Raw genomic sequence first — 26,957 nt, 5'->3', positions numbered from 1 at the left:
TATCACGTAACCCGAGCGAGACCACTTCGACACTTGGACGCGTTCGACGAGCGAACAATGAAGCGGCGCACAAAGAGACTTCCCGTTCGAATTGACGGAATGGCACGATTCGAGGGAGAGCAACGGGCGTGAATGAATTCCTTTCGAGTCCCGTGCCAGCGAGATAGTCGCACGCCATCGACGACCGATGCGGACGATGGCTGCTGGGATTCTTCGCCCGTCGAACTCTAATGGACGTGTCGCGAGACACGTCGCGGCCGGCCGCGAAAGTGAAAGCCGAAGGTGAATTCGAACGTGAAAGAGGAATCGCGAGGAAGGACGCTCGCAGGTATGCATATTATTCATATCGTTGACCCTGTCCGGCCGTACGAATGGAAACGTCAAGAATCCGAGGATTCGCTCGGCTTCGTCGAGGACTTGTAATTTATCGACTGGCAAAAGTTCGCGCGGTGATAAAACGCCGGGATGAATACGTTCTGCCGTGGTGTGTCGCGGGTTTCAGAGGTTTTTGCTACCGCGAGTTCCGAGTTTCGGATGTCTCTGTGGGGAACGCGTGCGGAGTGCGACGGCACGGCTTGCTGTTTTGCCTCGCGACAAGAGCAAACACGATCCACGCGATTTCGTAATTACTTCGTGTCAAAGACGAACGCTCGCACGTTGAATTTGTATCGTTCGTATATTTCCGATCGATCCAGTCGTTCGAAAGACGTCGTGTAATCGTGGACAGAGGAGACGAGGGGCGTGTAAAATTGGTCGATCGAGCAGACAGTCCCACGGTCTCCGTGTGCCATTGGCTTTGACGGTGATAACGCGGCGCAGACAAGAGATAATGCGAGCACCTTTCCAGGGCAGGAGGACTAGGTCGTGTTTAAACCGGGTTGCCAGTACAACGCATCCGAACTCGTAATCACTCCGATGCAGCAATGTCACGTTATCGTTCGTATGCGACGATTCGTCACCAGCCGCGGCGTCGCATGGGACATTTCGCGCACGTGACATTGCAATTCATTTCACGAAGAACCCTGCCAATACGACTGACGTCTTGCACGTGTACACCTACGCTCGCTCTACGATAACGCAGAACCGATCGTTACGCGTCGTGTTGCTTTCAACTTTCGATGTTGCCACTCTGCAATTTTTTTTTGCAATATCTACAATGCTAGCAGGACAAAAGAAATTGAAAGGGAATCCAACAGAAACGTATCTTCGTGAAGTTTCAAATTCCATCGAGAATTCTGAAACGAGCAAAGAGGAATACGAGGACGCAAAATCAGTTTCTAAAACTCCCTGAAACGCACGATCGGTCGTAAACAAGTGTGAACAGTTCGGCGTGAGAATAAAACTCGCGTGAAAATTCGAAGCGATTTAATGAAATCCGCGAGCGGCTAGGAATAGAACGACGCGGATCCCACAGGCGACAATCGAATTATTTATTAAATGGATTCTATTGTTAATGGTATCACGAAGGAGAGCTGGCGCGCTGTCTCATCGCGAACCATGGCGCGTCACGCGCGAACTTCACCGGGAGATAATGCGAACTTATAATTAAATAGTAATACGTTTTCGATTCGCGCGAGATGCCTTTCCATTGGAACGAGAGTTCATTATTCTAGCTAAATTATATCTCGCTCAAAGAATTATCATACAAACAAGGCCTCCTGGCAAGCGCAAACGTATTGGCAACCATCGTCCGTGAGGAGCGATGGCCGTAGATAGTAGATAAAGACACTTCCAGTCAGACAGCCGCGCTGTAGACGGAGCCTCTACGCATTTCTACTAATGAGGCCAATGGAGCCAGAATTATTGCTGTTTGTGTATCTTCGCTATCAGAACCATGAAACTAAAATTATTCACGGCCATATAAAAGCAAGACCAACCGCACAACCGCGAGGACATTCACGAACGGTTACCAAACTCGTGTCATTGGCACCTAAAAGAGTATTCAGAGTCGTCGAAATCGTATCAGTGGACCTCAGACTCGTCCAAAGTTGAAGGGCATTACCAAGGTTTATATATTCGTATGTAATTCGACATTGACAAACGGTTAACCGTAAACAAAAAAATAAACCAAAATTCAATAACAGGCAGACACATTTCCCATACCTTTTCATCGACTAATCTATCAGAGTGTATCATCCTCTAATTCACAGCCCATCGAATTTACTTAATGTCAGAAATAATTCCATAAGACAGATTTCTAATACAGAAAGCCTAATTTACCTTGCAATTTGAAGATTATTAAAACTTTATTATACAAGTCTACCTATTCGTCCAACGTTAACTCTGCGCGCGAAGTGAGCGTTCCATGAAAGTCCTCTTTCGCGTACAATTCTTTAGTCACGCGTCAACAATCTCCATTGAAGAGCAGATTCTGATACATCGGAAGCATCGTCGCAGTATCATTTCTACAGTCAGCCTCGACGCAACTCGATTTCCTTCCCCTTGAATCGACCGGTTGATTGGCTGGCTGGACAAGTTTCACTCGCCACCTCGTACACCGAAATCAATTCGATTCGCAACATTCTGTTCGCCGCCATTAATAGTCCGCAGTCGAGGCTCGCGGTCCTTTCGTCGTCTACAATTCGATTCCCGCCGGGAGTTCCGGAACACGACGACGTTTTCCCGCAGTTTCGACCGGAACAGCCGTCGGTCCAGGAGTCTCTCCCGGCTGGGCGTGTGTCGCGGTAACGGAATTAAACAACCTCCGAGAGAAAGTGAAATTCCGATCGTACGGCTCGAAAAACAGACGCGAACACGCGGAGAATTTCACTGCCTCGATCGTTTCGAGGTCTTGTTTCGAAGTGCACGATGGAGATTGCGACGAAAAGTGGACGAATTGAAATAGAATAAACGGAGAACTAGATTTTAACGAAAGAAAATGTCTCGGTTATCCTCGCGGAAAGTGACGATTTCAATGAGATGAAAGATCGAGGAACACGCGCAGCTCGTCGGTCGAAAACGATCCCCAAACAAAAAACTTTCCGTGGAATAAATGATTAAACGGAAGATCGTAACTCGTGGACGGTGAAGGCCGGCTGCTATCTCAAGTGCACCGAACTGAATTTCGTTTTCGTCGACCTCGCGATGTCAGTGACTCGCCGTCTAGAGAGCAGGGCCTTCGACCTCACCACGTGTACGGACGAGCGAGCAATGCCACGAGCTAAAATTACAACCTCTCAAATATTTAGCCGGCCTTCTGTTATTTAACACTGAACGACGAACCACCTTGCCACGCGGACACGTAAGCGCGATACGAACTCGAATATGATTCACAACTCCTCTAAAAAACACGATTCCAAACCATGGAATCCATCGACGCTCTTTCTGTCACAACAAACTTCACAAATCTTTCGAACAATAATTAGGAGAATAAATCACGCTTCCTGAACTTGCAACTCAATTTACTGCAAGGATGAAGAAAAACTTGAGCAAACAATCTCCTCGAACCCACATTCGAATCATTAGCAACGATCGCGGCAAAGCGAGAGCAATTAGACCGAAGACAAAGAAGAAGACCGGAAGAGGATGCATACGGGTGTGGGCGAGGGGATGTGGCGTAGCGAATCGAGCGCGAAGAAGGGGTGCCCGTTATCGGTTCCGCGTCCGTGGGGAACGTGCCGCGGAGTGCGATCTCCTCGCGGCTAAAAGCGAGCTTAACCCGGTTAAAGCCAGCTGCAGGAATATTTCGCGTGGCACCAGTCGTCGAGCGCTGGTAGAACTCTCGAACGGTCTGGCTGTCGGCGAAGGCGAGGCCCCGGGCTGGGAGCGGCGGTGTCGCTCGTCGGAAGAGGTACGTGACGTTTCCGCCGTTGGCAAGAGCGAGGCGGATCGCGCCGCGAGCGCAGACAAAGAGTAGGTCAAGTTCAGAGGAACGTGGATGGAGTAACAGTCGAGTGACTCTCGCTTTCATATTCCCCGTGGCGTACCGACTGCCGTATGCACGTGTGCATGCGTGACCGCACACGCAACGAAGGCTGCCCACCGGCTGGCTGTCAAGGACCAGGAAACGACCAGGGGTTGCGAGTAGCATCCTTAGATTTTCGAATGAAAATTTGGCCTTCTAATTTTTCTCTTTTGTTTGTCCAACGAGAATTTTTCGTTAAAGAATAGAATGCTGAATATAAACGATGAAAGAAGCCTATTGATTTGAGAGATTTTCTGTCGAGTGTCTTCGCAATGTGCGTACAGTTTTTGTAGCGTCAGGACATCCTTCGAAGAATAAAGACTTTCGTTGCAACAGGATACCATCGAGGTTTTATTTCACGCAGCCGTTTCTATCGTATATTTTGGCGATTTTTCAGGGGTTGGTTTATAGAATGAACGAAGATGAATGGGAGTGTACAGTCTTAGGGTTGTATTTTTGAAAGTTCTTATCTCCTTTAGAGCAATACGAAGTTGAGATTTGTTCAGACCGTTCTGGACTAATCGAGCTGTTATCTTGACCTCGCACAAAAAGGAAAAGGTACCGTCGATAGATATTGGCAGTCTCATTTGAGTCACTGCGTGACTCACCGAATTAAAGTTGTCATAAACGACAGAGTAATTCTAAAGGAGCATAATTTACAAATTTCTCTTATCGCGACGGTTCATTTACTTAATCCGTGGAATCCCCCAAAGGAGCAATAAATAAAAGATAGACGGCCCATTAAAACCGATACCCAGGGCCAAGAGGAATGGAACTTTAAAATTCATTTTATCTCCTCTAATCTAGCCGAAAATCCTCGTAATTCAGAGCCAGGCGAAAAATCTACCCGCGATTAATCGCGAAACGAAACCCGATCAAAACGTTCGTACGGTAATTGCTTTCGCGGTTCTATCTTCCGGAACAGTAATACGCGTTATCGTTTGTACGAGGGTGACAAGAAACGGCCCCCAATTTTGCCTGGGTCTAATGACGAGATTGTATCTGCTAATGTTGCATCGTTCTACAGCGAAACACACGTGGTCAACAGCATCCCTGTTCCCCGATTATCCTGACCACCTGTCACAGTGATTATTCGTAGGCACATAATCCGATTGCCGTTTGTCGACGATAACAACGTCGTGGAGAATGTATGCGTGTACGAAATGCGATTACCCGCCACGAACAGCTTTAATTTCGGCGTCGTTACTGCGTACGTTAGGACGGGATAATTCTGCAGTCGCGTCGCTGGAACGGAAGCCGCGTTTTTCCTCGAAAAATGGCAGGGACGAAAAGAACGGAATACTGATGGCGTCCGAATTCTCATTCGGAACGGAGGGGCGCGTAATTGGATAGTTTCCTCCGAAAATAAGCGCAGATTATGAGAAAGACTATTGCATAATGAGATTGCACGGAATAACAAGTCCCGCGCTGTTTCGAGCTGAACGCATTCGCAGCGGCAAATTAGGAGGGGAATGAAGAAAACGTAGAATACGGTGCAGAAAAATGTGTGCAACGTTTAACGTTACAACAATTACACCGTGCGTTTTCCAATTAGCGTCAGAAATAAAATCTCGTACCTCATTCGTGTATAACACGACTTAATGTAACCCGCGCGAATGGACGTAGAAAACTTGACAATCCAAACCAGAGAATCGATCGATGATTTTTTTCAATCCACAAACACCTGCAGGCCATTCGTATCTAACAAAAGAAAAGTGCGTAGCTGGGCCTTGGCGGGTGACAAAATCATAAACTCGTGATCGATGCGTATCTCTATCCCTTGGCCCTTGACCGAGCAGCCGCGCGAGAGGCGTATTAAGTGCGAAGGAATCGCCTTGAGAGCGGCATCGGGGCCTGGCACTCGCATTATCATCGAGCTTCCTATCGGATAGGAGACGGCCGCGGGCCCACGGATGTTCTCCGCTCAGTGTCACCGGCACGGAGCGTGTGACGCGCGAAAGGGCGGTGGTGGGCGAGACAAAGATGCAATCGTAACGGACCAACGTATAAAGAAGCCCCGGTGCCCGATCACTGCGACACTTTATCATTGTTCACCGACGAAACGCTCGACGAAACCGGAACAGGCATGGTACCGCGCGCCGTTTCCGCTGTGCTTCTTTCTCTCCTGTCTCTCCTCGCCGTTGTCGAGCCGGTCTTCAGCTACAACAATTGTAAGTAACAACAATTCACTGTGTCGATGCCGCGTTGCTGTCCAACATTTCGCGTGCTCGCGTCCTCCTCGCTTCCTGGTACCATTTTCGAGTAATCGCTTCGGGTCGCGCAATTATTCCGCTTGCCATCGAAAGTAACCGAGCGCAGTTCAAACGCCGGACTTTTTAACGGAATTAGAGAGCATTAAATAAGAAACGGAAGCGAGTCGAAGCGCAGGGAGGAGCGAGCGGGCTTCCTGCAGGACGCAGGAAGTTAATAAACGGGATTTAGTGGCTGGCATTACCATATCGACTTTCTCGGTTACATATTCACTCGGTGACCGAGAAACGCCGTTCGACATCATAATCCGTAAGAGTAAATCATTTTGAACGAGAAAGAGCAAAAAAAGAAAAGGGGATGCGGGGCGGAATCAAAGAAGATAGAATTCAAATCTGGGAAGAGAGAGAATCCATTTGAATCCGTTCGTTCCATTTCTGCACGCGGTGTTCGTACTTTTATCGCCATTGTATCGCGCAGCCATGGATTGTTCGAAGTCGAGGCGGTCGTGGAAATTGCAATTGATTTCATCAGACGGCATATCGGGACATCAAAAACGACGGGCTGTATTCTATAAGCCCGTATCGATCCCAGCCAGATATTTATTAAACGTAACAATTTTCCGCGACATTAGTCCCCCGTCGATAATCTATGCGCGAGCGAAAGGGCAGGACAGCGTGAATTGCAGTTACGCGAAATGACAGGCTTAACATAGGGGGGCGGGGGTGATTTTCGGAGTCATTCATTACCGAACGAACGCGAGGATAACGCAGCCGCCCCGTTGCGACCGGCCACGCGCGATTGCACCTTAAAACGAATCCGAATCGAATTTAAATCCATCCGCCTTGAAATATCGTCGCGATCGACTGTTCCGGAAGACGTGGATTCTCGTAATCGCGAGCATCCATATCGTGGATATCATTCTGGCAAACAGTAACCGCACCGTTCGCCTGGCGAACAATTATACTTCCGACCAGTCTCCGTTCAACCTATATTCGAGTCGCGAAAACAGCGAATCCCAAACGATCAGAACGTCCGAAACGAATATATGGTAATTTATAATCTACCATACGATCGAAACGATTCTATAGCGCGCGAGGCGTACAATTTCCTACATTCGAACTAACAGCATAATAAACGTGTCGCGATGGAACTCTGTTCGAATAATGGAACGATCACTGGTTCTAATATCCTAACTTATATATTTGCGAAAGAGAAAATCCACGAGACGGTGTTCATTTCGTTAAAGTTGCAACCGCGAGAAACACGAACGGGGCGCTGTTGTTTCAGGGGGTTGAAAATTTCACGGTCGAGGAAGTGAAGGAACGAGGGGTCGCGCGTGGAAATTTTTGGACGCTTGTCCACGGATCGCGTACACGGAAGAGACGGGCGGAATAGCGAAATAGGCGCGTAACCTAGCCGAAGGACGACGGACTTAGGAAGTGTACGGCCTCGAGCAGCTCGACGACGCGAAAATTTGGACGGCGGGGCAACGGCATCCGAACGACCGTGCCCGTACGCTGAGGTTCTTAACCCGGCGAAGGTTGTGCCTGGCCAACGCCAGCAGAAATTCAATTACCGCCGTACGGGCCAACAATTTCGGGTGTTTCTCGCAACGACAACGCGTCAAGTTTGCGCGTTCGACGCGAACGGCCAGGGACAAATTAATGGGACGCACGCACGGGGTGGTAATCACGTTAATGGCCACGCGTAATCGCCGATAAATTAGCGAAACGAAAGTTACGTCGGCTTTCGGGTCGACGCGATCGATCGTACGATGATGAAACGCAACGGTCGTAACTGATTAACCACCCCGTTACGAAGTCCCGTGGATCTTTTCCGAGTATTTCGTGGAAATTAATCTCGAGCGATCGCGAATGGTAATTAGAAGACGCGTGTGATTAATGGGAACCGTGGCGCGCTTTGACCGCGAGATATCGAGTTGAAAATTGCTCCAACTCGTTGCCGTCGCTCGTTATCTTATCGGTACGGGGAATCGACTTCCGTTAGTATGTAACCTCGCCTGGTTGAAGCAATGGAAGAGAATTTGTGTACGCGCGGAGTATTCCTCAAGTAAACCAGCTAAGTTTCAGAACTCGTTTCATCTGGTAATGAAACACGGTACGAATGGATCGTTCGATAGCGGTTTCACCCTCTTCTGAAACTGATCGTTCGATCCTTTAAAATCGAAACGATTTTCTGATGAATAAACAAGGAGTTAAAAATTTCCGATTTTTCGATTATACGTTGCTAATGAGGCTAATCGTGCGTGTTTAAAAAGCACGTTGAAAAGGTAACAGCCTCGAATTCTCGTATCGAAACGACACGATCCATCGCGAGATAGAATGACGGGCAGAATTGATTGGAATAGCCGCAACTTGCGCGATTCGAAATTCCCGGGATTCTCTCTGCGCGCGGAACGGAAATATTATTAGCAAAATATTTCCATTGCGATTACCTAAATCATTTTCATAACCACCAGGTTATAATGTCGACCTGTATCGAGTGGCATGATAAATTAATTATCAAGATAAATTGCCATCGATCTAGACAGGCTCAATTAATCCTATACGGTCCCATATCTCATGCGCCGCGACATTCGTGTTTTGTACTACTGAATTTCACGCCCGACCGGGCAACGCGTCCCGCGGATCCCATGAAAATTACACGCGTCGCCGATAAAAATATTCCGAGCGATTAAAATAGCGGTTGCAACGTGACGGGTTGTAATCGGGTCCCTTAAACGGACGTTTTTCATCCCTTTCTTCCCCACCTGCCCGCTGTTTTTTTTTTTTTTTATTTTCGCGACTGATTTTCATCCGCGCGAATTCATCGTCATGATCCGCGTCGTTTACGTTCGCGAACACGTCCCTGCGTTTCCGCGGCGCAAACGAGTGTGAAGCGAAACGCGTAATAGACAGAAAGCAAATAAAATGGTAAATGGAAGAATTGTTGACACGGTTAATGCTCCCCGCAGACACCGTAAACAGGTGCTACGGAAACGTGGAAACACGTTCTGCTAATTACGGCAACCTATTATTAAATCTAAATTTTTTCGGGTTAAAATATTTGCGACGCCGCGCGGGCGAACGCGAAGTGATAAAAAGGCATATACGCGTTTAATTAAAGAGAATTTCCTACCTTGCGCCAATTTGTTTCAATAAAAACAATTTTCATCGTAATTTCATTTACAATCTGTTTCCACGTTCTACGCGTGCCTCGGCCAATCGACGGCAGCTCACGCGTGCTTTAATAATAATAAAAAAAAAAACAAAAAACATATCTAAAATAAAATAAAAAATAGCAATAAAAACAAGAGATAGGTAGACTTTTTAATTATCCATCGATAATATCTACAACCGTAACTCGGCGATACCATAGTATTCTATTACTTTTTAGAGGGCACAATGGCTGACGTTCTGTTTAATTAGCTCTATCCACCGAACGCGTTCCAGACACAATAGAGCCACCTGTCCGGCCCACCCATTGAACCCCGTCCGCCACGGCATCAGCAACAGATTAAATCGACATAAAGCCACCACCGTGAAGGGAATACCGGGGGAAGAAAACGGGAACCGAGGGCTCCCTTTTCTTCGCGCCGCTCGAACCCAGCACCCGGTCCCGGGCTCTTCGAGCCGTTAAAATAACCCCATCCGCTGCCACCTGCAGGCAGCCGGGACCCGCACAAAAGACTCCCGAAAAAAGAATCTCCAATCTGTCCGTCCGTCTATCCACGGGCAAAAAAAAAAGCCGTAGCCGCGGTCGTGAGCGGGATCAGGCTGGGCGGATGGCCGAGGAATAGGGTAAACGAGCGAAAGGGGAAGTCGCCGATGGCGCGAGCGAAGGCATCAGCATATTATCATGGGCCATGTTCAGTCTGCTTTTGACATATCTATTACGCGTTTCCGAATAGCGGTGACTTCGAATTCTATGCCTGTTCTGTCCGACTCCCTTCTTCCACCGTCCACCCCCCCCCAGAGCCCTGTCACTTCGTTCTCTCCGTCTTCTTCCCGCTCGGTTACAGCCGACATCGTAGCGCTGAGAAGAGGCGAGAAGAGAGGAGGAAGAGCCGCGACGGGGATGGCGAACGGAAGTAGAGAATAGGGTTGGAAACTGCGGGGTCGCGCGGAGGAATAGACGGGGGGATGGTGGGTCCCGAAACCAGAGTGGGTGGGATCGGTGGTGCGGACGTAGAGGTCCAATTAATCAGCCGAGGCGTGAAACGAGAGGGGAAACGAGATGGCGGACGGATTCGGCGGAGGGCCAGGGGTATGTCGCAGGGATTGCGGTGACAGATCCGGCCGGTATCTATCCCTATCTGCTCGGGGCATTAAATTCGCGCGATGCCAGTACCGGGGTGCCCGTCAGCGGGCTGGTTCCTCTTGAATCGGTTAACATTCCGTTGTACGCGCTGCTTCAGCTTTCAATTAAACGGTTGCACATCACCAGCTGGACGTGTCTCGTCCGCGGTTTTACCGGCCAACCCGGCTTTAGGCCAGACAAACGGATTTAAAGACGTTGACCGTTTTACTGGACGAATGGAGGGATGGTGGGATCGGCTGCGTGCAAGTTTCTATTGAAACCTTGGCTCCGTGGCTTTCTCGCGCGATGGCAATAATTTAGGGGTGGTTTAGGTCTTAAGACTGTTGTTTACCGGAGGCCAGCGATTCCTCTTGCGGATACTGCCGTGTCTTACGAAATTAGTCAACAGGTTTAAGAACGGATCGGGCCAAGCAAGTTTCGAATCCCCGCGAAAGGGGTAATTTCGGAAACACGCGATAGCCTGGCGATATTTCGAGCTGTGAACGACTCGAAGTGATCCGAATTTCTCGTTATTTTCGCCATTTTCTCTCGTACTGATAGACAATCCGCTTGCACGATGGCTATTCGTAACGAGAGTTGGAACAAGTAGCGTTAGCGTAACGTGGCTGCGTGCATCGCGTGCGAGTTCGATTAATGAAAAAACCGAGGGAACCTGGAGCGAGGGTCCACCGTTGGTCGCAACTTTCCGAAACCATTTCCCGTTTAATTGTACATTGTTCCCGCAATTCCGTTTAATTACGACGAAGATGAGCTCCAGCCCTTTTAATCCCTTTTCCTAATTCTATACACGCTTCTGTACGCGCTTGGGTGCAAACAAAAGTGGAACGCCGAAATGGGGAGAGAATATTTCGTTCTGTCTCTGAATTAGAAAAGCAATTTTCAAAAATAATCCAGAAGTATAGTGAAAATACCGTTGATAATTAATTAATTTAAAAGAGCGTTCCATTTTCTTCCATCCTCTTCTTCTTTTTGTTTTGCACCCGAGTACGTTTCTTTGCTTACTGGCTGTTAACGAAGGAATACGATGTTTGCGATAACAGTCGCTGACGTCCCATGCGGCCAAGGAGACATTGGTACACGCACGGCCAGGCTGGTGGGAGGACAGAACGCGATACCACACGAATTCCCTTGGATGGTCAGCATCAGCCGAAAGGGAGGACACTTTTGCGGCGGGACCATTCTTAATTCAAGATTCGTCCTGACCGCAGCGCACTGCCTCTGCTCGTAAGTAAACTCCACGTTTCTCTTCCAACCGCGTACACGCTATTTTATCGAGCATCGAGGGGTTTAACGAACGACTGGCCATCGTTTCGACAACGATCGATCGAAATTACGACGTTGATGAAAGAAATCGGGAATCACGTTCCCGATCGACGCGTGAATCAAATTTAAAGACGGAACAAACACGTGTAACACGCTCGATTCCACTGTGCCGACGCGAACGAAATCCACGATAAATGACGAAACGCTCGGTTCGCGTTTCTGTGTCTATAAGTAAACGAGATTCGTTTTACATAAATTATACGGGAGTCCATACGGCATCCGATAGGATGAATATTGTAACGAGAGCGGAATGAACATCGTTCTTTACGGAATACAATCTCGCTGGGTATCAAACAGTAAACAAGAACGGTTCGAACATTCCGTGACCAACGCCAGCCAGCGTAACGCCAATCGAGCCGATCTGTCTATCAGAAATGCAGAATAAACTACAATCGAGAACGAACCGTCTGTCCAAATTAAAATGTTACTCTTTTAGGCACTGAATTACTAGCGGATCCCTTTCAGTTATAAAACTATCCAATATTTTATATCGTCCGATGTTCCCCTCGACTGCCGCCTCGATAACTTATAAATTCAAAATAAACCGGCCCGTCCAATCCATACGGAAGCGCAGTTCGCGAGAAATATCAAAAAAAAAGAACGGCGCATCTAAATTTCAAAGCATTACAGAGACTGGGCGGTGGGTAACGTTAATATCGATCGATCGAATAGTTTATACCTCCGCTCTTGTACAATAACGCTGGTGTACACGTTCGATCGCAATCAATATGCAGGTGGCCGTCGAAAATGTGCTCGTGCCAGAGAACCGGACTGTTTCTTCGTGGAAAGCTGCCCATTGTTCCCCGTAATCGAATTTACGCGCGCGACACAGGATGACAGGGGGTTGGTTAGGGTGCGAGGCGGTCGGCTACAGTGAACAGATCTTACCATAACGATACTCGCGACTGTTTTACGCGTGCCAAAAATTGTCTAACCCTCTCGATGACGTTCGTGAAATGTCAACGAAATCAACCATCTTGCTCGACCAACATCGATGCCATTATTCTGATCGAATCTGGACGATCAAACGGCCGCGATTCGACGCGACGCGGTTAAACATCGTCATGCAAATGCGTTACGAATACATTTCCCTTCGAGTGTAATAAAAAAATATGGGCTCGCACGTATCGCGGCTGATATCGTTCGAGTAAATGGAAAAAATTTGGAAAACCGCTCGGAGATTCGTGGACCATGGAATTTTCAATATACGTATCGCGGTTCATAATTAGTAATTAACTGATTTAAATGTAAATTATAATTCCGCGAGTATCATTCGATTGTATGCTAATTAGAACGGTGTGCGAAACTACAATCGTTGGACAGGTTTTGATTTTAAACAAGTTATGACGCGATATGAAATGGATGCGGGAATTGTTAGAAATAATTGGGTAATCGTCGGAAATTCTGTTGGAAATCTGTAGAACGAAATCGGATGATGAATTGGGGAACGTTGCGCGATGTTAAGATTGTCAAGATCACTAGGAAATTATTTTTTTTAACGTCTCGCTCCGTTCTCTAATTTAAGAGGTAGTAAATACCACATCAAATTTATCGATCTGAAGCGGCTGCGCTGCTTCGGTTTTCGCTGTGCTGTAAAGATGGAGGAAGAAAGAAGGAAGGAAAAGAGAGGGGAAGAACGTTTCGTCCTGGGCCTGCTAGTGGACTCATCAGTAAGGCTACCTAGCAGGCCCTGCCTTAGACGCTAGGATATTAGGGACAGTTCAGAACTTCTATATATTGGAAACGATGGGTCATCGGGTACTTTCAGGAAAGTGTAAATGGTGCTGTCCCTCTAGTGGCGAGTGCCGCCACAGATCCTTAAGAACGAAGTTAACTCCACGAGTACCGGCTTCGATGAAATTGGCCGAAACGATTATAAGGTAAAAAGCTTCGAGCTTGAACCAACTTTTCATTACGTCGACGAAAGTAACGATCTTTCGGTAATTTCAACTGAGTCCTCGCGGATAATTGTTCACGCGTAAATTGGCATTTCCCTAGCGCGATACGGAGACAAAACGGAGAAGTAACGTAGCCAAGGAACAGCCGAGTGGTGCAATTTTTTTAAGAACCGCGGCACCTCAAAAAGCTTCGCAAGTGACTGCGTCGTAATCCAGTTAATCCATTCGCGCAATCTATGCGAATGTATGCCGGGTTTAAAAACGTAGAAATCCTCGTGTTGCTCGGGACGGCGATTACGGTCCCGTCGTTTGCAAAAATCATCACGCTCGCCGGAGGGATAAAAAGTTTAATGCACGCGTCTCTGGAAATTACGGAACGTATGAAAACTGAAAAAAAAAGAGAAACAGAAAAATAGTGGAATGACGAAATTCTGGAATGACGTGACACTAATTTCCATTGAGTCACTTCCGCGTATAATATTCCTCGTACAAACCGGCACAACTGACGGGAGGATGTTCTTTTTCTCTTTTCTCGTAAAAGATGAAATTCAGCGATTCAGTTCTTTCTTCTTTGACGACGATGTTTTAACTGATTCTTCGATTTAAAAAATTCTTTCATAGAATTGAATACTAATTACGAACAATCACGTGAACCAAGTCAAATATAACAAATTAACTTCTTATATAATTGGAAGTTACCATTTAACCAAATATCGAATTGACGATAATTTATTTATCAAAAAGTGTCATGTCATTGCTGTCTGCTTTAATATCACCCTACCGTATCCGCAAATGACAGAATTAATCCTGGATCAGATAAATTTCGTAAAAAAAAAAGAATGCGATCAAAAAACGTGGTTGCCAACGAATGCGGATGAAAAAAGAGCGAGAATGGAGAAAGATTTCATACCAGTGGATTTTACGGATGCGAACAAAATGGTGAAACATCGAGCATCGTTATCAGAACAAACGCGTCCCTTGTCGTCTGGCTTCGCGATTATCGTGCCGCCGAATGAACGATCAATCACTTCATTAAAATTATACAAAACGACAGGCCGCCGCTTCGTTGTCTCGGCTTGGCTTTGCGCTGGTACACGCGGCAGCACACGCGGAACACCGGGTATCGATGTTAATTGGAGCGACGATTACATTCGAAATGAAACCTCGAGCGTGTGTTTTCCCGGGACGGAACGGCTCGAGTGAAAACGCGGGGTGCGTTGTGTCAAGCTAAAAACTACACCGTGCAGCTATTTGCCCGTACAAACAACCGGAAACGAATAAAGTCAAGTGGAGGCGCCTTTTATTAAATTCCAGGTGAGAAACACCCAGAACGGGGTGGTCGAGGGTGGACGCGCGAATTAATTCCGCGCGACGGTATAACACAACATTTTTATTGTTTACGAACAATTAACGGAAATCAGCGGGGGATGATAATATCGGCCGGGGGTAAAAGTGCGCCTGCAGACACCAGGTGCCATTTTTGTCGAGTAATTAATTGACTGTTTCCGTAAACGGAATTATTTACACGATCGGCTCGAATCGGTCTCGTTATCATCGACGACTCTTCAACGATATCCACGGAATTCACTGCAATTAATTATGCGACCAGCCATCGACCGTGTCGGCCCTTTGTTTGCCCGCCGCGTATAATTTATTCGATTTACATTTTACGAATCGTCGTTGCGCCCGGGAAAATATTCATGGCTATTCGATAAGAATGCATTACGGAATTTTGAGTACGTCCAATGAATAAATAACCAAGGGGATGTTTATGCGGGCTAGTTAAACGTTAAATTTCAAAGCGTTAGGGCGCTAACGGGAAACGCAGAAAATTTGTTCCACGCTATAACGACGCGCAAAAGAGCCTTCCCCCGAACGGTACACGCGCACCGATAATAACTGGCTACAAGTAATTGGAAACAATAACAGAAGCGAGCAACTGTGAATCAATTTAATCCGCGTTTCGGAGTAGTGGTATTAAAAAAAAAAGGAAAATAAAAAAATAAAAACGGGGTGGAAAAAGAGGATACGGTGATTCGATTTAAAAGTAATTTCCTCCCCTTCCGTTTTAAGAGAATCACATTCGAAGCGTCATAACAGGATCCTGGGAACTCTTCCAATCACCGAGAGGAATGGAGGAGCGATGGGGAGGGGAGATTCAAAAAATATTCTTTTTTTCCGCGCCGATAGGACGCGGAGATTTATGCGGGACACTGTCGGTGCTGGTGTAATTAAACGTCGAGACAACGGTGTTGCTCGATGAAACGTGTAGACGTTCTCTGTCCCTGTCTTCGTCTGGTGTAGACTGGGGACCGAGAGAAACGCGGGGAAAGAGAGACAAGAGAGAGAGAGAGAGAAAGAGAGAGAAAGAGGGACAGGCGAACGGGTGGTGGAATGGTCGAGAGGGGACGAGGGGGTTGAAACTGGACAGGGTAGCCGTAGAGAGAATCCAACGAAGCTTCGGCGTTGTAAACCATGATTGCGTGTAGATTACAGACCACTCGGTAATTGCTAGCGGCCATGCAAAACGCATGACAAAATGTTGCCAGTGTAGCGCGTGCTCGTGAAAATATACCCGAGCCACGGGCATTGTCCGCGTTTTCTTTATCGTTCACGGAAACGGCCGGAATAAATTTCGTTAATGCGGTTCTACGCGCGAAACAGAATTGTTCGTTAAACTATCGCGCGGAAAAATCAGGAAGAGGATGACAGAGGAGATAATACAGCGTAGACCGAAAGATAGAGGATGTACCGGGAATTATGAAACTGTCCGTCGTTAATTCTGCATCGTACAGGCAATCTTCCAATCAGTCGACGGTTAAGACTCGACGAAACCGTTTGGCACAGTCAACACTGCTGCTACCACTTTCTGCGAGTCCTACAATGTCGAGCATTGGTCGGACGCAGCGACTCGGGTGCGTGGAGACGCTACCCTCCAAAGGACCCATACAGGAATCGACTCTAAAGGTCTTTCAACCTGCGGTATCCCCCCTGCGCTTTTAACAAATCCCTCACCACTCTCACGTTACCATTTCTTATCAACTCCATCGTTCACATCACACTTATTCCCACCCTGCATCGACCATCGTCCCATCGAAACGATCTCCACGTCGGTGGCACGATTTAAACAAAGACAGCGATCCCGTTCGCCGAGTACAGGTGTTTACAAACGGATTAACGGTGCGATTAATGGACGCGTTCCCAATTAAAAAGGTCACTCCAGTCCCCTGTACCAGTGGGCGCGGCCCAGCGTTTAGCCAGCGGTGCATTTTAATTGGAAGGGGTGCGACGATAACGACAGGGATTAACCGCTCGGGGATGATGCATCCGTGGTGAGTCGTATAATCCGCAACGGGTGCCGGAACAATGAAACTGCCACGACGATGATGGAAGGGTCCATTAAGAACGGGACGCCTTTGTAAGAAGAGGCCGAACCTTGAAACTTGGAAAAGCGGCTCGAGTGTGATTGTACCTTCAGCGGGAGCCGGTGGATTCGAGGCGGCGGTGAAACTAGGACGAAACATCCCCCCTGCCAGCCCCTCTCTCCTCGTATTCAGAGCGGAGCGCGGGGTTCTCTCTCTCTCTGGAAGCTGCCATAATTTCGTTAGTTATTCGGGTGCCGCGTCGCCGATTAATTAAGCGAAACCGCCGCGTTTCGAGACTGGTTCCTACGCCCGCGCCGACGTCGACGGCAACGCCGGGGTGTCGGTATAATGGAGCAAAAATCCCCGTTAAATAATTGCAGGCGAAGAGCGGGGGGTGGCGAGATGGGGCTGTTCCGTTTGCACGCTCCGCGGATACTTAGGGAATGAAGAAACGGAAAGAAGCGACGACGGAGGAGGAGGAGGAGGCTGGTACGGTACACGCGCAACGGCGATCCTCTTCCGGTATAGTTCTTAGCTGGCTCGTTCCTCGTTCACTTAACCTACACGATGATTACTTGCCGGCGTCGCCGTCGGACTTTGACTGCTCGCGGGCCGAAAACGGGCGAGCCTGGCGAGCTATTTGTCCTACTTGGCCTACATGTATCCGTAATGCGCGCAAAGTGGAAGTTATAACTTCGCTGGTTTTTCGGCCGAGCGTTCCCGCGATGGCTCGCGATGCGAGGATCTGCGGGATGAAGGATCGAACGCGTTGCACTTGAATCACTGCCCCTTGATCAATCTTTTACACCTCGATGGAGGAACGCTGAGAATGTGCCGCGACGAAGTCGTAAACGTCAGGTTCAAAGACAAATTCGTGTAACCGTTCCCGTTTTTCTGCGTCGCAGGTCCACGTCTGTAATTCCGACTGGTCAATTGCGTATCAGCCTGGGCGAGTACAATCTGAAGGGGCCGGAAGTGCCCGCGTCGAAAGAAGAGAGGGTCTCGAACGCCATCCTGCACCCGGGCCACCAGTGCGGGAAATACATGGACGATATTGCCCTCCTGGAGCTCGCGAGGCCGATCGCTTGGTCGGAGAGCGTGAAACCCGCCTGTTTACCTGTGGCCACAGGGAAACCAGGGTACAGCGCCTTCGGCGGTGAGCTAGCCAAGGCAGCGGGTTGGGGTTGGTTCGGCGAAGACACATCCAAATGTAAGTAAATAATTCCCCCTCGCGCACCCGTACCACTTCCTTCTGCCCGTTAATTTGCCCCGAAGCCCTGCGAGAGTCGTCGATGTTAATTACTCGGCGTTTCGTCGGACTAATGGGACGATAGAAAATCGTGGCCGGATAACTTGGCGAGTAAATCGACCGGCGTCGTTGCAAAAGGAATTTTCGAACGATCTGCACCGTCGATGCGTCGAGTGCGATTAAAAGGAGCTAAGGCAGCTCGCGACATTATTACAGTCCGTTTATTCTCGTTAACGACACTGCAGGGTTTGGGGGAGTTAGAGGGGTGCGCTGCGCGAATACCCCGTCAACAGCTTCCCTCTGCGATCGCGTCTCACAAAAGTTTTCATTGGCGATTCGCGAATCAAAGGGAGCAAGGTTAGCGCACCGATCGGACTTTGACCAAAAGACGCCTTCGAAATCAAATTTCTGCTCGACTTGAGAGTTTCCACGGTTTACAAGCTTTCCTGAACGAACGCAAAGAATCTACCCTCGATGGCCCTTAACGTTCTCCACCGTTACCAACGTTTCGCTTATTATACGATTCGCGAAATATTCCAGCAAAATGTTTCCCTCGCTCCTCGACGCTGAACAAAGTACAATCTCGTTCGCGATTTGAATATCGTCCCGGTTAGATCTCATCGCTTAACGTTGATCGACAATTCTGATTGGGCGAAAAGTCTGTTCGTAACCGACGACCGCTGGCGTTAAACCCCTGTGTCGCTTTGTCTTTCAGATAAACGAGCGGACGTGTTGCAGAAAGTGGAGGTTCGCGTGATCGAGAACAACGTGTGCCGCGAGTGGTACGCCAGCCAGGGCAGGTTGACTCGCGTCGAGCAGAAGCAAATGTGCGCCGGCTACGAAGAAGGCGGCCGGGACTCTTGCTGGGTAAGTGAGAATCCTCTGGGCGCCCCGTTTCATCCCCCTTTCGATACGTCCCGCGTGTATCGATCTTCTTCCCGTTTATGCGCGGCTAGTTAGACACCGCGGTCCCGTGTCACTCGTTCGTATATACGAAATTCACGCCCTGTCGAACAACCGCGGCACGAATTTCAATAAATATCCGGCAGCTCGTGTAGATGCGTACGCGCGTTGAATTAACAGCCAGAGATTGGTCCGGGCTCTTCCGAATCGTTCGACCACAAAACACCCGGAGGGGACGAAAAAAAAAAAAAGAGGGAAACATGGCCAGTAGGGAGTGAAAACCATCGAAAAATATGTTGACAAAATATTGCGGTCTGGTATAACGTAATTATCGGAACTGCGAGGGGGAAAAAAAAAAGAAGAGTACGTGCCGATGTTTCCAACTCGATACGTTTTATCGTGAATTTACGATTTCCTGTCGGAATCGTTTGACGATTGTCTTCTATACGGATGAATAGATTCAGGTGGCCTCGAACGTCTACGTTTAGATTGCTGCGGTTTTTGGGTAAATAATATGATTGAAATGATAAGTGCTACAAGAATGCAAATGTTAGAAATAAAATTGCATTAAGAATAAAATAAGTACGATAAATGAGTAGAGCTCGAAGAACTGAGGGTAGTATTTTTTTTCAGGCTGATAGCGGCGGACCTCTGATGGTCGGAAGTCAGCCTGGCGGTAACGTACTGGTCGTAGGGGTAGTCTCGTCTGGAGTAGGATGCGCTCGACCACGACTTCCGGGTGTGTACACCAGAGTCTCGGAGTACATACCCTGGATCACGCAGCATGTGAGACGGTGAAGCGAAATTCTGTGTTTTGTAAAACTTTCGAAGTTAGAAACCAATTCTCGAAACAGTTTTGTGTGCTCGAAGTTCTCGCGTTATATCGAAAACTTTCTGAAAAAGATAAATTTATCAAAGACCAAGGAGCTGTAAAGCGCAAGACGCGTATTTTACTGATAACGCGAGATGTGATAAAAACGATCATTGGTAGGACATTCAAAAGAGCATCGTCGTAATTAAATGTAAATAATTTATAAAATATTGTTTCTATCTAGTCAATATCCGCCGGCAGTATTGTAAATTATTAATATATCGTAAATGTATTTATGTAAAAAATATATAATTTAATATGAATTCGTTTATTTAATATATTATTATACATTCTATGAGTTATATTCTTCTTGCTTTTCTCGGTCTCGGAGGATTCCACGACACCCTAGTGTCGTCTGTAATAGAAACAACGTTTAATCCCGACAACTGTATACCTTTTATGGCACCCTGTAAAAATATGGAGATGATGATCCGTTTACATGGAACAATAAATTTGTTTCATTAATATTTACCATTCTACCAGGTCCAATGCCTTGTATTCTCAACCTGACTGTTTTAGCCCAATTTTTAATAATACGCTGAAAAAATATAGCAAGTATTACAGGGAATACATGAAAAGTTACAAGAATTGAAACCTAATATAAAGCAAAAAAGTCCCCTCACTGTTCCAAATACATATGCAGCTTGTTGTGCCGCGATATTGGTACCCTTCTTTGTATTTTTAAAACCTTCAATACCAGCCGAATGTAAAGAGATTAATAATCCTATAAAAAAATTACCAAGCTCATAAGAAACTTACAAGGACGATAGTATCGTGATATGACAATTTGAGTTAAAACTTTCCTTTAAAGTCGGTAATCGACAATATTGTATTATTACGAGTTGACTTTACATTAAGAATGTGCAATTGATCGAAAGGTATGCCATTAAACAGCTCACAAGGTGTAGATGCATCGGGGAAAGGAGCAGTCCTAAAATCAATAAATTCTGCATAAATATCAGTTTAGCAAATATACATCGCGCGAACCTGTACAATGAATGAAACATTTGCACAGAACGAAACAGTATAAGACGAAATTAAATACTTACTTCTGGACTATAGTTCTAATTTCCGTTGTATGCTCTCCATCCATAACTAAGTCCTTTCCCAGGGCTTTTCCCCTTACTTTAGAAGATCCAACGCGAAATTCCCTCATAACATTTGAGGTTATGTGAATACCTCTAACTTCAGTAAACGTTAAACATGGTAATATCGCGAGCCTTCCATTAGATGAAAAAACACTTCTCGTCAGTGGACCAGCCACTAATCGCAAAGTGGACGAAATCATTGTTTTCTATGCAAAATAAATTACACGACAAAAGAAAACGATACTATATAGGAGCACATAATAGGATGACGAATAGAACCACCTACAGCTCATTCGAGGGAACTCGTATTACTGACATAAATTCATCAGTACGAGCAAAGGTTGGTTAGTTACCGACAGGGATACCGTGCAAACGGTACAATAAAACTTGTACCTTTATACACGATCGGTATTTCAGAACACGAGACACAATATCCTGCAAAATGACTGATCTACGGTACGCCTCGTCTATTTTCAGCCATGGAATTAGCTATTATTAATAACCGATAATCCGAACAATTTTAATAGAGCAATTATACAGAGCTTCCCTGCGATTGGTAAGGAACTAATAAATATCTACGATAACAACAAATGATAATAATGCCAATCACCGCATCGTTTGAAATTATGCAAATCAGTCATCGGTCTAAATACTCCCGATTAAAGAATTATAAAATATAAAACACTGTTAGAGATCATTTTATTTATCGATAAAATAAGACGAAATAGACCAGACGATGAATGCAAACGGATGGAGAGAGCGTACACATCCTGTTAATTAACGAAGTATTAACAATCGCTCCGGAACTATGTCCCTATTAACAAATTCTACGTCGGCCATGTATATTTAATGTCCATTAACGAGGGATGAAATTCAGCGAATTAAATTGGCCTGAATCGGGTGGAAAAGTGATTGTCTGCCCGCAATCTGGACCATTTACAGGTAAACGCGTTGGTCAGGTAAATTTTTCCAATTACAGATTTTAGCGAATGGAAACGGAACGGACGCGACCGCGATAAAATCATCTCATTATCCCGGCGCGTGGTTGCTATTCTCGGCTGGGCACGGGATTCGTCTATCATCAGGCATCCTGCACGTCAAATTTATTGAAATTGTATATCGCGGCCGCCGCGCTATCCATTCTATGCGTTCCAATGCTGAATACGTTAGTGGCACCCAACCCCCGACACCCACCGCAGAATTCGCGTATATGGGCGCGGTTCTATTTTATTAACATCGCGCCGCGGAGAACCCGAAATATTATATTGGATATCAATGAGGCGGAATTACATATTAACCGTCATTAAGTTCCCGCGGATTACACGTTCACGCTTCCCTCGCGAGACACTTCCGGCTTACACGCATCCTGTGTATGTAATAACACACGAATAATACGGCCACTATGCGCCGTGTTGCATAAATAATCAGCGTCGAATTTCATCCTCCTGAAGTAGACCAGGATTCGTTCTCGAGTGGTCGATTTCTTACGGAAGACCATGCACAGGTAGCCACGAAATTCTCCACCCCCTGTTCGTCTCGAAACGAAGACACACCGCTACCCTTTCGAACGACTTCGAGAGCTTCTCTGCAGTTCTCTCGAGATAGTAGAACGAGCGCTTGTCACGCTTCTACTGTATACACGATAAGAGATCAAGCATTCTGAAAAACATGTTCGAAGGATACGCGGGAATTAAAAGTGATGATAAAATAGCGGGGATTACGAATAACCGCGGCACCGTTTGAAGTAAACCAAAAGTTCCATCCAAAAGAGCCAGCCCCTTTCTTTCACCTCGTTTCCATGCCGTTCTTTACAGAAGTTTCGCAGAGACCAAGTAAACTTGCTCATATACACCCCTGAAAGCGGCAGGATACGTATTCTTCCTCTTTGTTCGCGGCGTCCCGCAAGAACAATGTCCTGGCCGAAAACTGGATCACAGGTGGCTTTGTTTATTTAACGCAACCTGCCGCGGGGCGGTTCTCGTCTAAAAATTATCCGCCGTTCAATTACAGTCCTCCATTTACGAGGGTGTCGCCGTGTGATATCGAGCGAGTCACCCAGAAACAACATCCCCGAACGTTAATGCCTCTGTCGAGCGATGAATTTTTTACAGGCCACTTTCCACGTGGCACAGACTGCTTCGTCGGATCTATCATCGTGCCAGATGGCTCAATTTCGACTCGAGCCGATGCCCAACCCTGACTCTGACAAAGTGGCGACGATACGAGGATCGACGCGTCTGGATTTCGATGAAGGATCATCGCGAGAATTAACCATTACCCCTGTCGCGTTTCATCGAGCGGATAGAGCAAATTCTGATGTCGATCCTAGGACACTGTACCCCCGTCGATCGCTGCGTTGCGTGCCATTCTTCCCTCTTACCTTGCACATCTCGCGACGACCGGAAATAAACAATTCGATGGCCAAAAATAATCGATTCCACAAACGACAATTCTGAGCATCTCTTTAAATGAAAGAACGTCATTGTATCTCCTTTACTTCGTCGAAATAATTGATAGCAGACGAAATACAGATTAAACTTTTCGCGATAAAAGCGATGATCACACGGGGACAAGTTGTACATTCGAGAGTATCTCTTAACGATTCGTAATTAGTCGTTTGGTCCGAATCGAAGGGCGCCTCGCGTGAGACGTGTTTGAAATTGAAGCGTCGGCAAATAATTGCGTCGTTACGAGAAATCCATAATCATCATCGTTAATTCCTCACGGGGATATAGAATATCGCAAAATATCTGTTACAGTTAAATCCCCGTCTAACAAAAGGCTCGAGAACATTTTTCCCCGGGAGAACGGAAAGCACTTCATTCAGCGTTTTCGACTTATCTACGCGCGATGAATCATCCCTTTCGATCATGCCACGAATCACGTCCCGTTCTATATATTTCAGGAGCGCATTTACCGCGATCGATTAAATGGCAAAAATGGTGTCAACTATTTTTGCCGCGAGAATGCGAAAATACCTCGCGAACCGGAGTCTGAATAATGAAACGAACGCTCAGAAACGCGCTCCTTAAGCCATCGAGGAAAACAAAAAGAAAAAAACAACAAACGAACTGTTTACAACCCCGTCGATATATGTCTGCATATAGACCAGTCGTTCGATGACCAATTATGATCAAAGAATAAAACTCAGGGGTCGAAGTTGAAATAGAAAACCGAAAGCAAACCACGAGAACCACTCTCGAGCACGGAAAGCAACCAGGAATATTTTATTTATCGACGTACGCTGCTCGTTCGATCGCGCGGCAGGATCAGAGCGAAACAATTTACAGACGGTCCTCGCAACCGTCCAGGGACTTTCGTCGACGCCCGCTGTCACGTCTAGTCCTCCTACCTACGTACGTAACTATCGCTGAAACCAATACGATTCACTTTACACTTAACAAATTAACGGCGTCGAATCACTGCTTTGCGGTAGGGTTTCTACACGGAATTTCGAGATAGTAGGTTACGCAAGCTCAGCACGAGGTAACTCGTCTCCTCCCGTCTTCGAGCGAGCAGCTAACCCTGCCACTCTTATTCTATTCACAAGTGTGCGCGAATTAATTACGAGACTCTCTTGTTTGTGTCGGTTATTAAACGAACTTCGTCGCAAGACCATTACTGAATTACAGCCGGTGTCTGAAGCGGGGCTGCACGCGGCTCGATGCGCCTCGCGCGCGAGGCAAAATCGAAGATGCGTCCGTAAACAGCGGGTTCACCCACTTTTCCCTTTTCCCTTCCCCAGCTCGCCCTTCGTCTCGCCTTTTTATTCCGTCCAACCACTCGATGTTAATATATGCGAAAAGTCTGAGGGCGATCGATCGATCCGTGCCAGCGTTTCGCTTCATCTGTCTTCGACTCGCCTTCCTACAGAGATAGTGCCCCTCGCGTCTCTGAGTGTGTTTGCACGCGATTTACGAGTTAAAAGGGACCGAGGAAGATTTGTTTCCCTGGAATCAGCGATACTGTACGGCGATACAGTTTTATACGCGCGGGGTGTTACTCGATTGATGGTATAATACACAGTCCTGTCCGTACTCCGATCTAACGAACATGGCGAAAAACTGCACTCTGTTCGGTGAAGAATTATTTTCCATTAATGTCAAACTTTAAAGTAGCCGCAGCATGCGCCACGCCGCCTGCGAGCTTACTGAAAAACGGCACCTCGTACGAAAGTACCCCTTTAAATTAATTATATCGCCTGACACTCTCGTGTATTTAAAAAGGATGGAATCGTTTTTAGAAATTCGGCTAATTAAAAGCCGGCGAAACGTTCAAACAGATCAGAGCGTATATCTCTCTTAAATCTCACCCCAGAACACGGTAACACCGCGTGGCATTAATTTTCTCCCGCGCAAGCATACGAAAATGAAGCTTAAAGCGTTATTAAACGTCTCTTCGACAAGTTGGACGTTAAACTGGTTGAGCCTGGCCCGCGGTTCGGGTTGACCGTTCGTTTTGAAATCATTTGCAATTAAAAGCGAACGCGAGCCCCGATGGCACCGCGGACTCGTTAATGTAGACGCGTTCTCGCTCGATTTACCCACGTATCCCACACCAACGGCCAGCGTTACCTGACCTGATTCCACTTTTCGAATGTTTCTTTTAAATCTTCGTCTGCGCGCACCACGGATGATGGTTCGCGCGTCTATTTGCCGGTTCTAACGAACCCGCGGCAAGGAGACAGCCATACCAGCCGTCGTCGCCTTGCTCTCGCTCGTCCGGGGCGTTTCGAATAGTTATCGACGCGTGCGAATTTAAAAGACATTCAAGTTCCGCTGAAATCGAGTTTCGCGACGCCTGTTCGTTCGTCCGTTAAATTTCGCGCCGCGACGAATTTCGCGGAATGGCACACGCGGATGAACACACGCGCGCGCGCGCGCGCGATATATCGAGTCCGAACGAAGTTATACGAATATTAATGGCGGTCCCGGAACTTCCGTTCTCACCTTTTTCCCTCCACGCCGCCTCTGCTTTGTTTGTTCATTTTCTCGTCGAATTGTTCGGCCGCGTTGTAAAAAGACATCGGAAAAAACCGGAGAGATTGACGTTTCATTTCTCGCGGGCAGCCCAATTTTTGCGTGCATTTCAATTTTCAAGGAGCACGCGGCGGCCGCGCGTCCACGCATCATTCGTGTCGACGCGCGATCGATGCATTTCCATTCTAATGGGAACAAAAGAATCGCTGCGTGGGTGTTGGACAAATTGGAACACCACCGCGGACGTACGCGTCGCGTTCGAGCCTCGATTCCGTCGTACCCCCAATTTTATTCGCCACTCGGTTATTATTAAAACCGCGGTAGGATATTAAATTAATCGATCGATCGAAATTCCTGCTTCCTCTGCGAGCGCTCGAGGAGGGGAGAAACAGGGTTTCAATGGTTGATTTCGATCGCGTTTAAAGCCGATTCGGTTCTGAATTGTAAGAAACGGTTACGTTGACCACCGGTGGACGAATCATCGATACGGTTCCCGTTTCAGGAGCGCGGACTATTATTCTCCGTAGAAATGATACACGCCAACCCCCTCGATTCTTACTCTAATCATTTGTCCAACGTCCCTCTTCTTGTAATTTTTGCTCCGTCTCTCCTTGCTCTTTTCACCCTGAAATTTGCATCCTACATAAGCTGGCTACTGCGGAACAGGGACGAAAGGGATGGAAAAGGTGGTGGGGGTGGAGGTGGGCATACATGCCTTTCAAGTACGAAACTCTCGTTAGAGAGTTCGACGAATGGATCAGAACTCTGAAACGAAAGCTGAGTTATGAACCGATCGAGGATCCCCCACCCCTTGCCCTTATTATTCATTCAGTATTGGTACATATC

The 26,957-nt window shown here is 47.1% G+C and overlaps 2 protein-coding genes across 3 annotated transcripts; one reads left to right on the top strand and one right to left on the bottom strand.

The window, feature by feature from the left end:
- Positions 1 to 3,481: 3,481 nt before the first annotated feature.
- Positions 3,482 to 20,230, top strand: LOC143423501 (clotting factor G beta subunit). 2 transcript variants are annotated; one of them, XM_076894878.1, is made up of 5 exons: positions 3,482 to 3,790; positions 11,476 to 11,659; positions 17,927 to 18,231; positions 18,986 to 19,137; positions 19,807 to 20,230. In XM_076894878.1, exons 2-5 carry the CDS (start codon positions 11,568 to 11,570, stop codon positions 19,969 to 19,971), a joined length of 714 nt encoding a protein of 237 aa, XP_076750993.1. In that variant the 5' UTR covers positions 3,482 to 3,790; positions 11,476 to 11,567; the 3' UTR covers positions 19,972 to 20,230. The 2 variants fall into 2 exon arrangements, with proteins under 2 accessions (XP_076750993.1, XP_076750994.1); XM_076894879.1 differs by lacking the exon at positions 3,482 to 3,790 and adding an exon at positions 5,922 to 6,075.
- A 63-nt stretch (positions 20,231 to 20,293) lies between these two features.
- On the bottom strand, positions 20,294 to 21,367 carry Mrps11 (mitochondrial ribosomal protein S11). Its single transcript, XM_076894877.1, has 5 exons — positions 21,094 to 21,367; positions 20,850 to 20,975; positions 20,668 to 20,770; positions 20,517 to 20,582; positions 20,294 to 20,451 (listed from the first exon to the last, which is right to left on the bottom strand). Exons 1-5 carry the CDS (start codon positions 21,330 to 21,332, stop codon positions 20,344 to 20,346), a joined length of 642 nt encoding a protein of 213 aa, XP_076750992.1. The 5' UTR covers positions 21,333 to 21,367; the 3' UTR covers positions 20,294 to 20,343.
- Between the last annotated feature and the right edge of the window lie 5,590 nt (positions 21,368 to 26,957).

Source organism: Xylocopa sonorina, chromosome 5 (genome assembly GCF_050948175.1).
Source record: "Xylocopa sonorina isolate GNS202 chromosome 5, iyXylSono1_principal, whole genome shotgun sequence".
NCBI lineage: Eukaryota > Metazoa > Arthropoda > Insecta > Hymenoptera > Apidae > Xylocopa > Xylocopa sonorina.
The sequence above is the reverse complement of the archived record's forward strand: the minus strand, read 5'-3'. Positions and strand labels throughout refer to the sequence as shown.

Bases quoted from the DNA above. Each gene is read 5' to 3' on its own strand.
- LOC143423501 (XM_076894879.1), top strand. From the start codon at position 5,991: ATGGTACCGCGCGCCGTTTCCGCTGTGCTTCTTTCTCTCCTGTCTCTC. The intron at 6,076-11,475 runs GTAAGTAACAAC...TTGCGATAACAG, and splicing joins GGTCTTCAGCTACAACAATT to TCGCTGACGTCCCATGCGGC. The intron at 11,660-17,926 runs GTAAGTAAACTC...TCTGCGTCGCAG, and splicing joins GCAGCGCACTGCCTCTGCTC to GTCCACGTCTGTAATTCCGA.
- Mrps11 (XM_076894877.1), bottom strand. From the start codon at position 21,332: ATGATTTCGTCCACTTTGCGATTAGTGGCTGGTCCACTGACGAGAAGT. The intron at 20,976-21,093 runs GTAAGTATTTAA...TATTGATTTTAG, and splicing joins ATTAGAACTATAGTCCAGAA to GACTGCTCCTTTCCCCGATG. The intron at 20,452-20,516 runs GTAAATATTAAT...ATATTTTTACAG, and splicing joins GCATTGGACCTGGTAGAATG to GGTGCCATAAAAGGTATACA.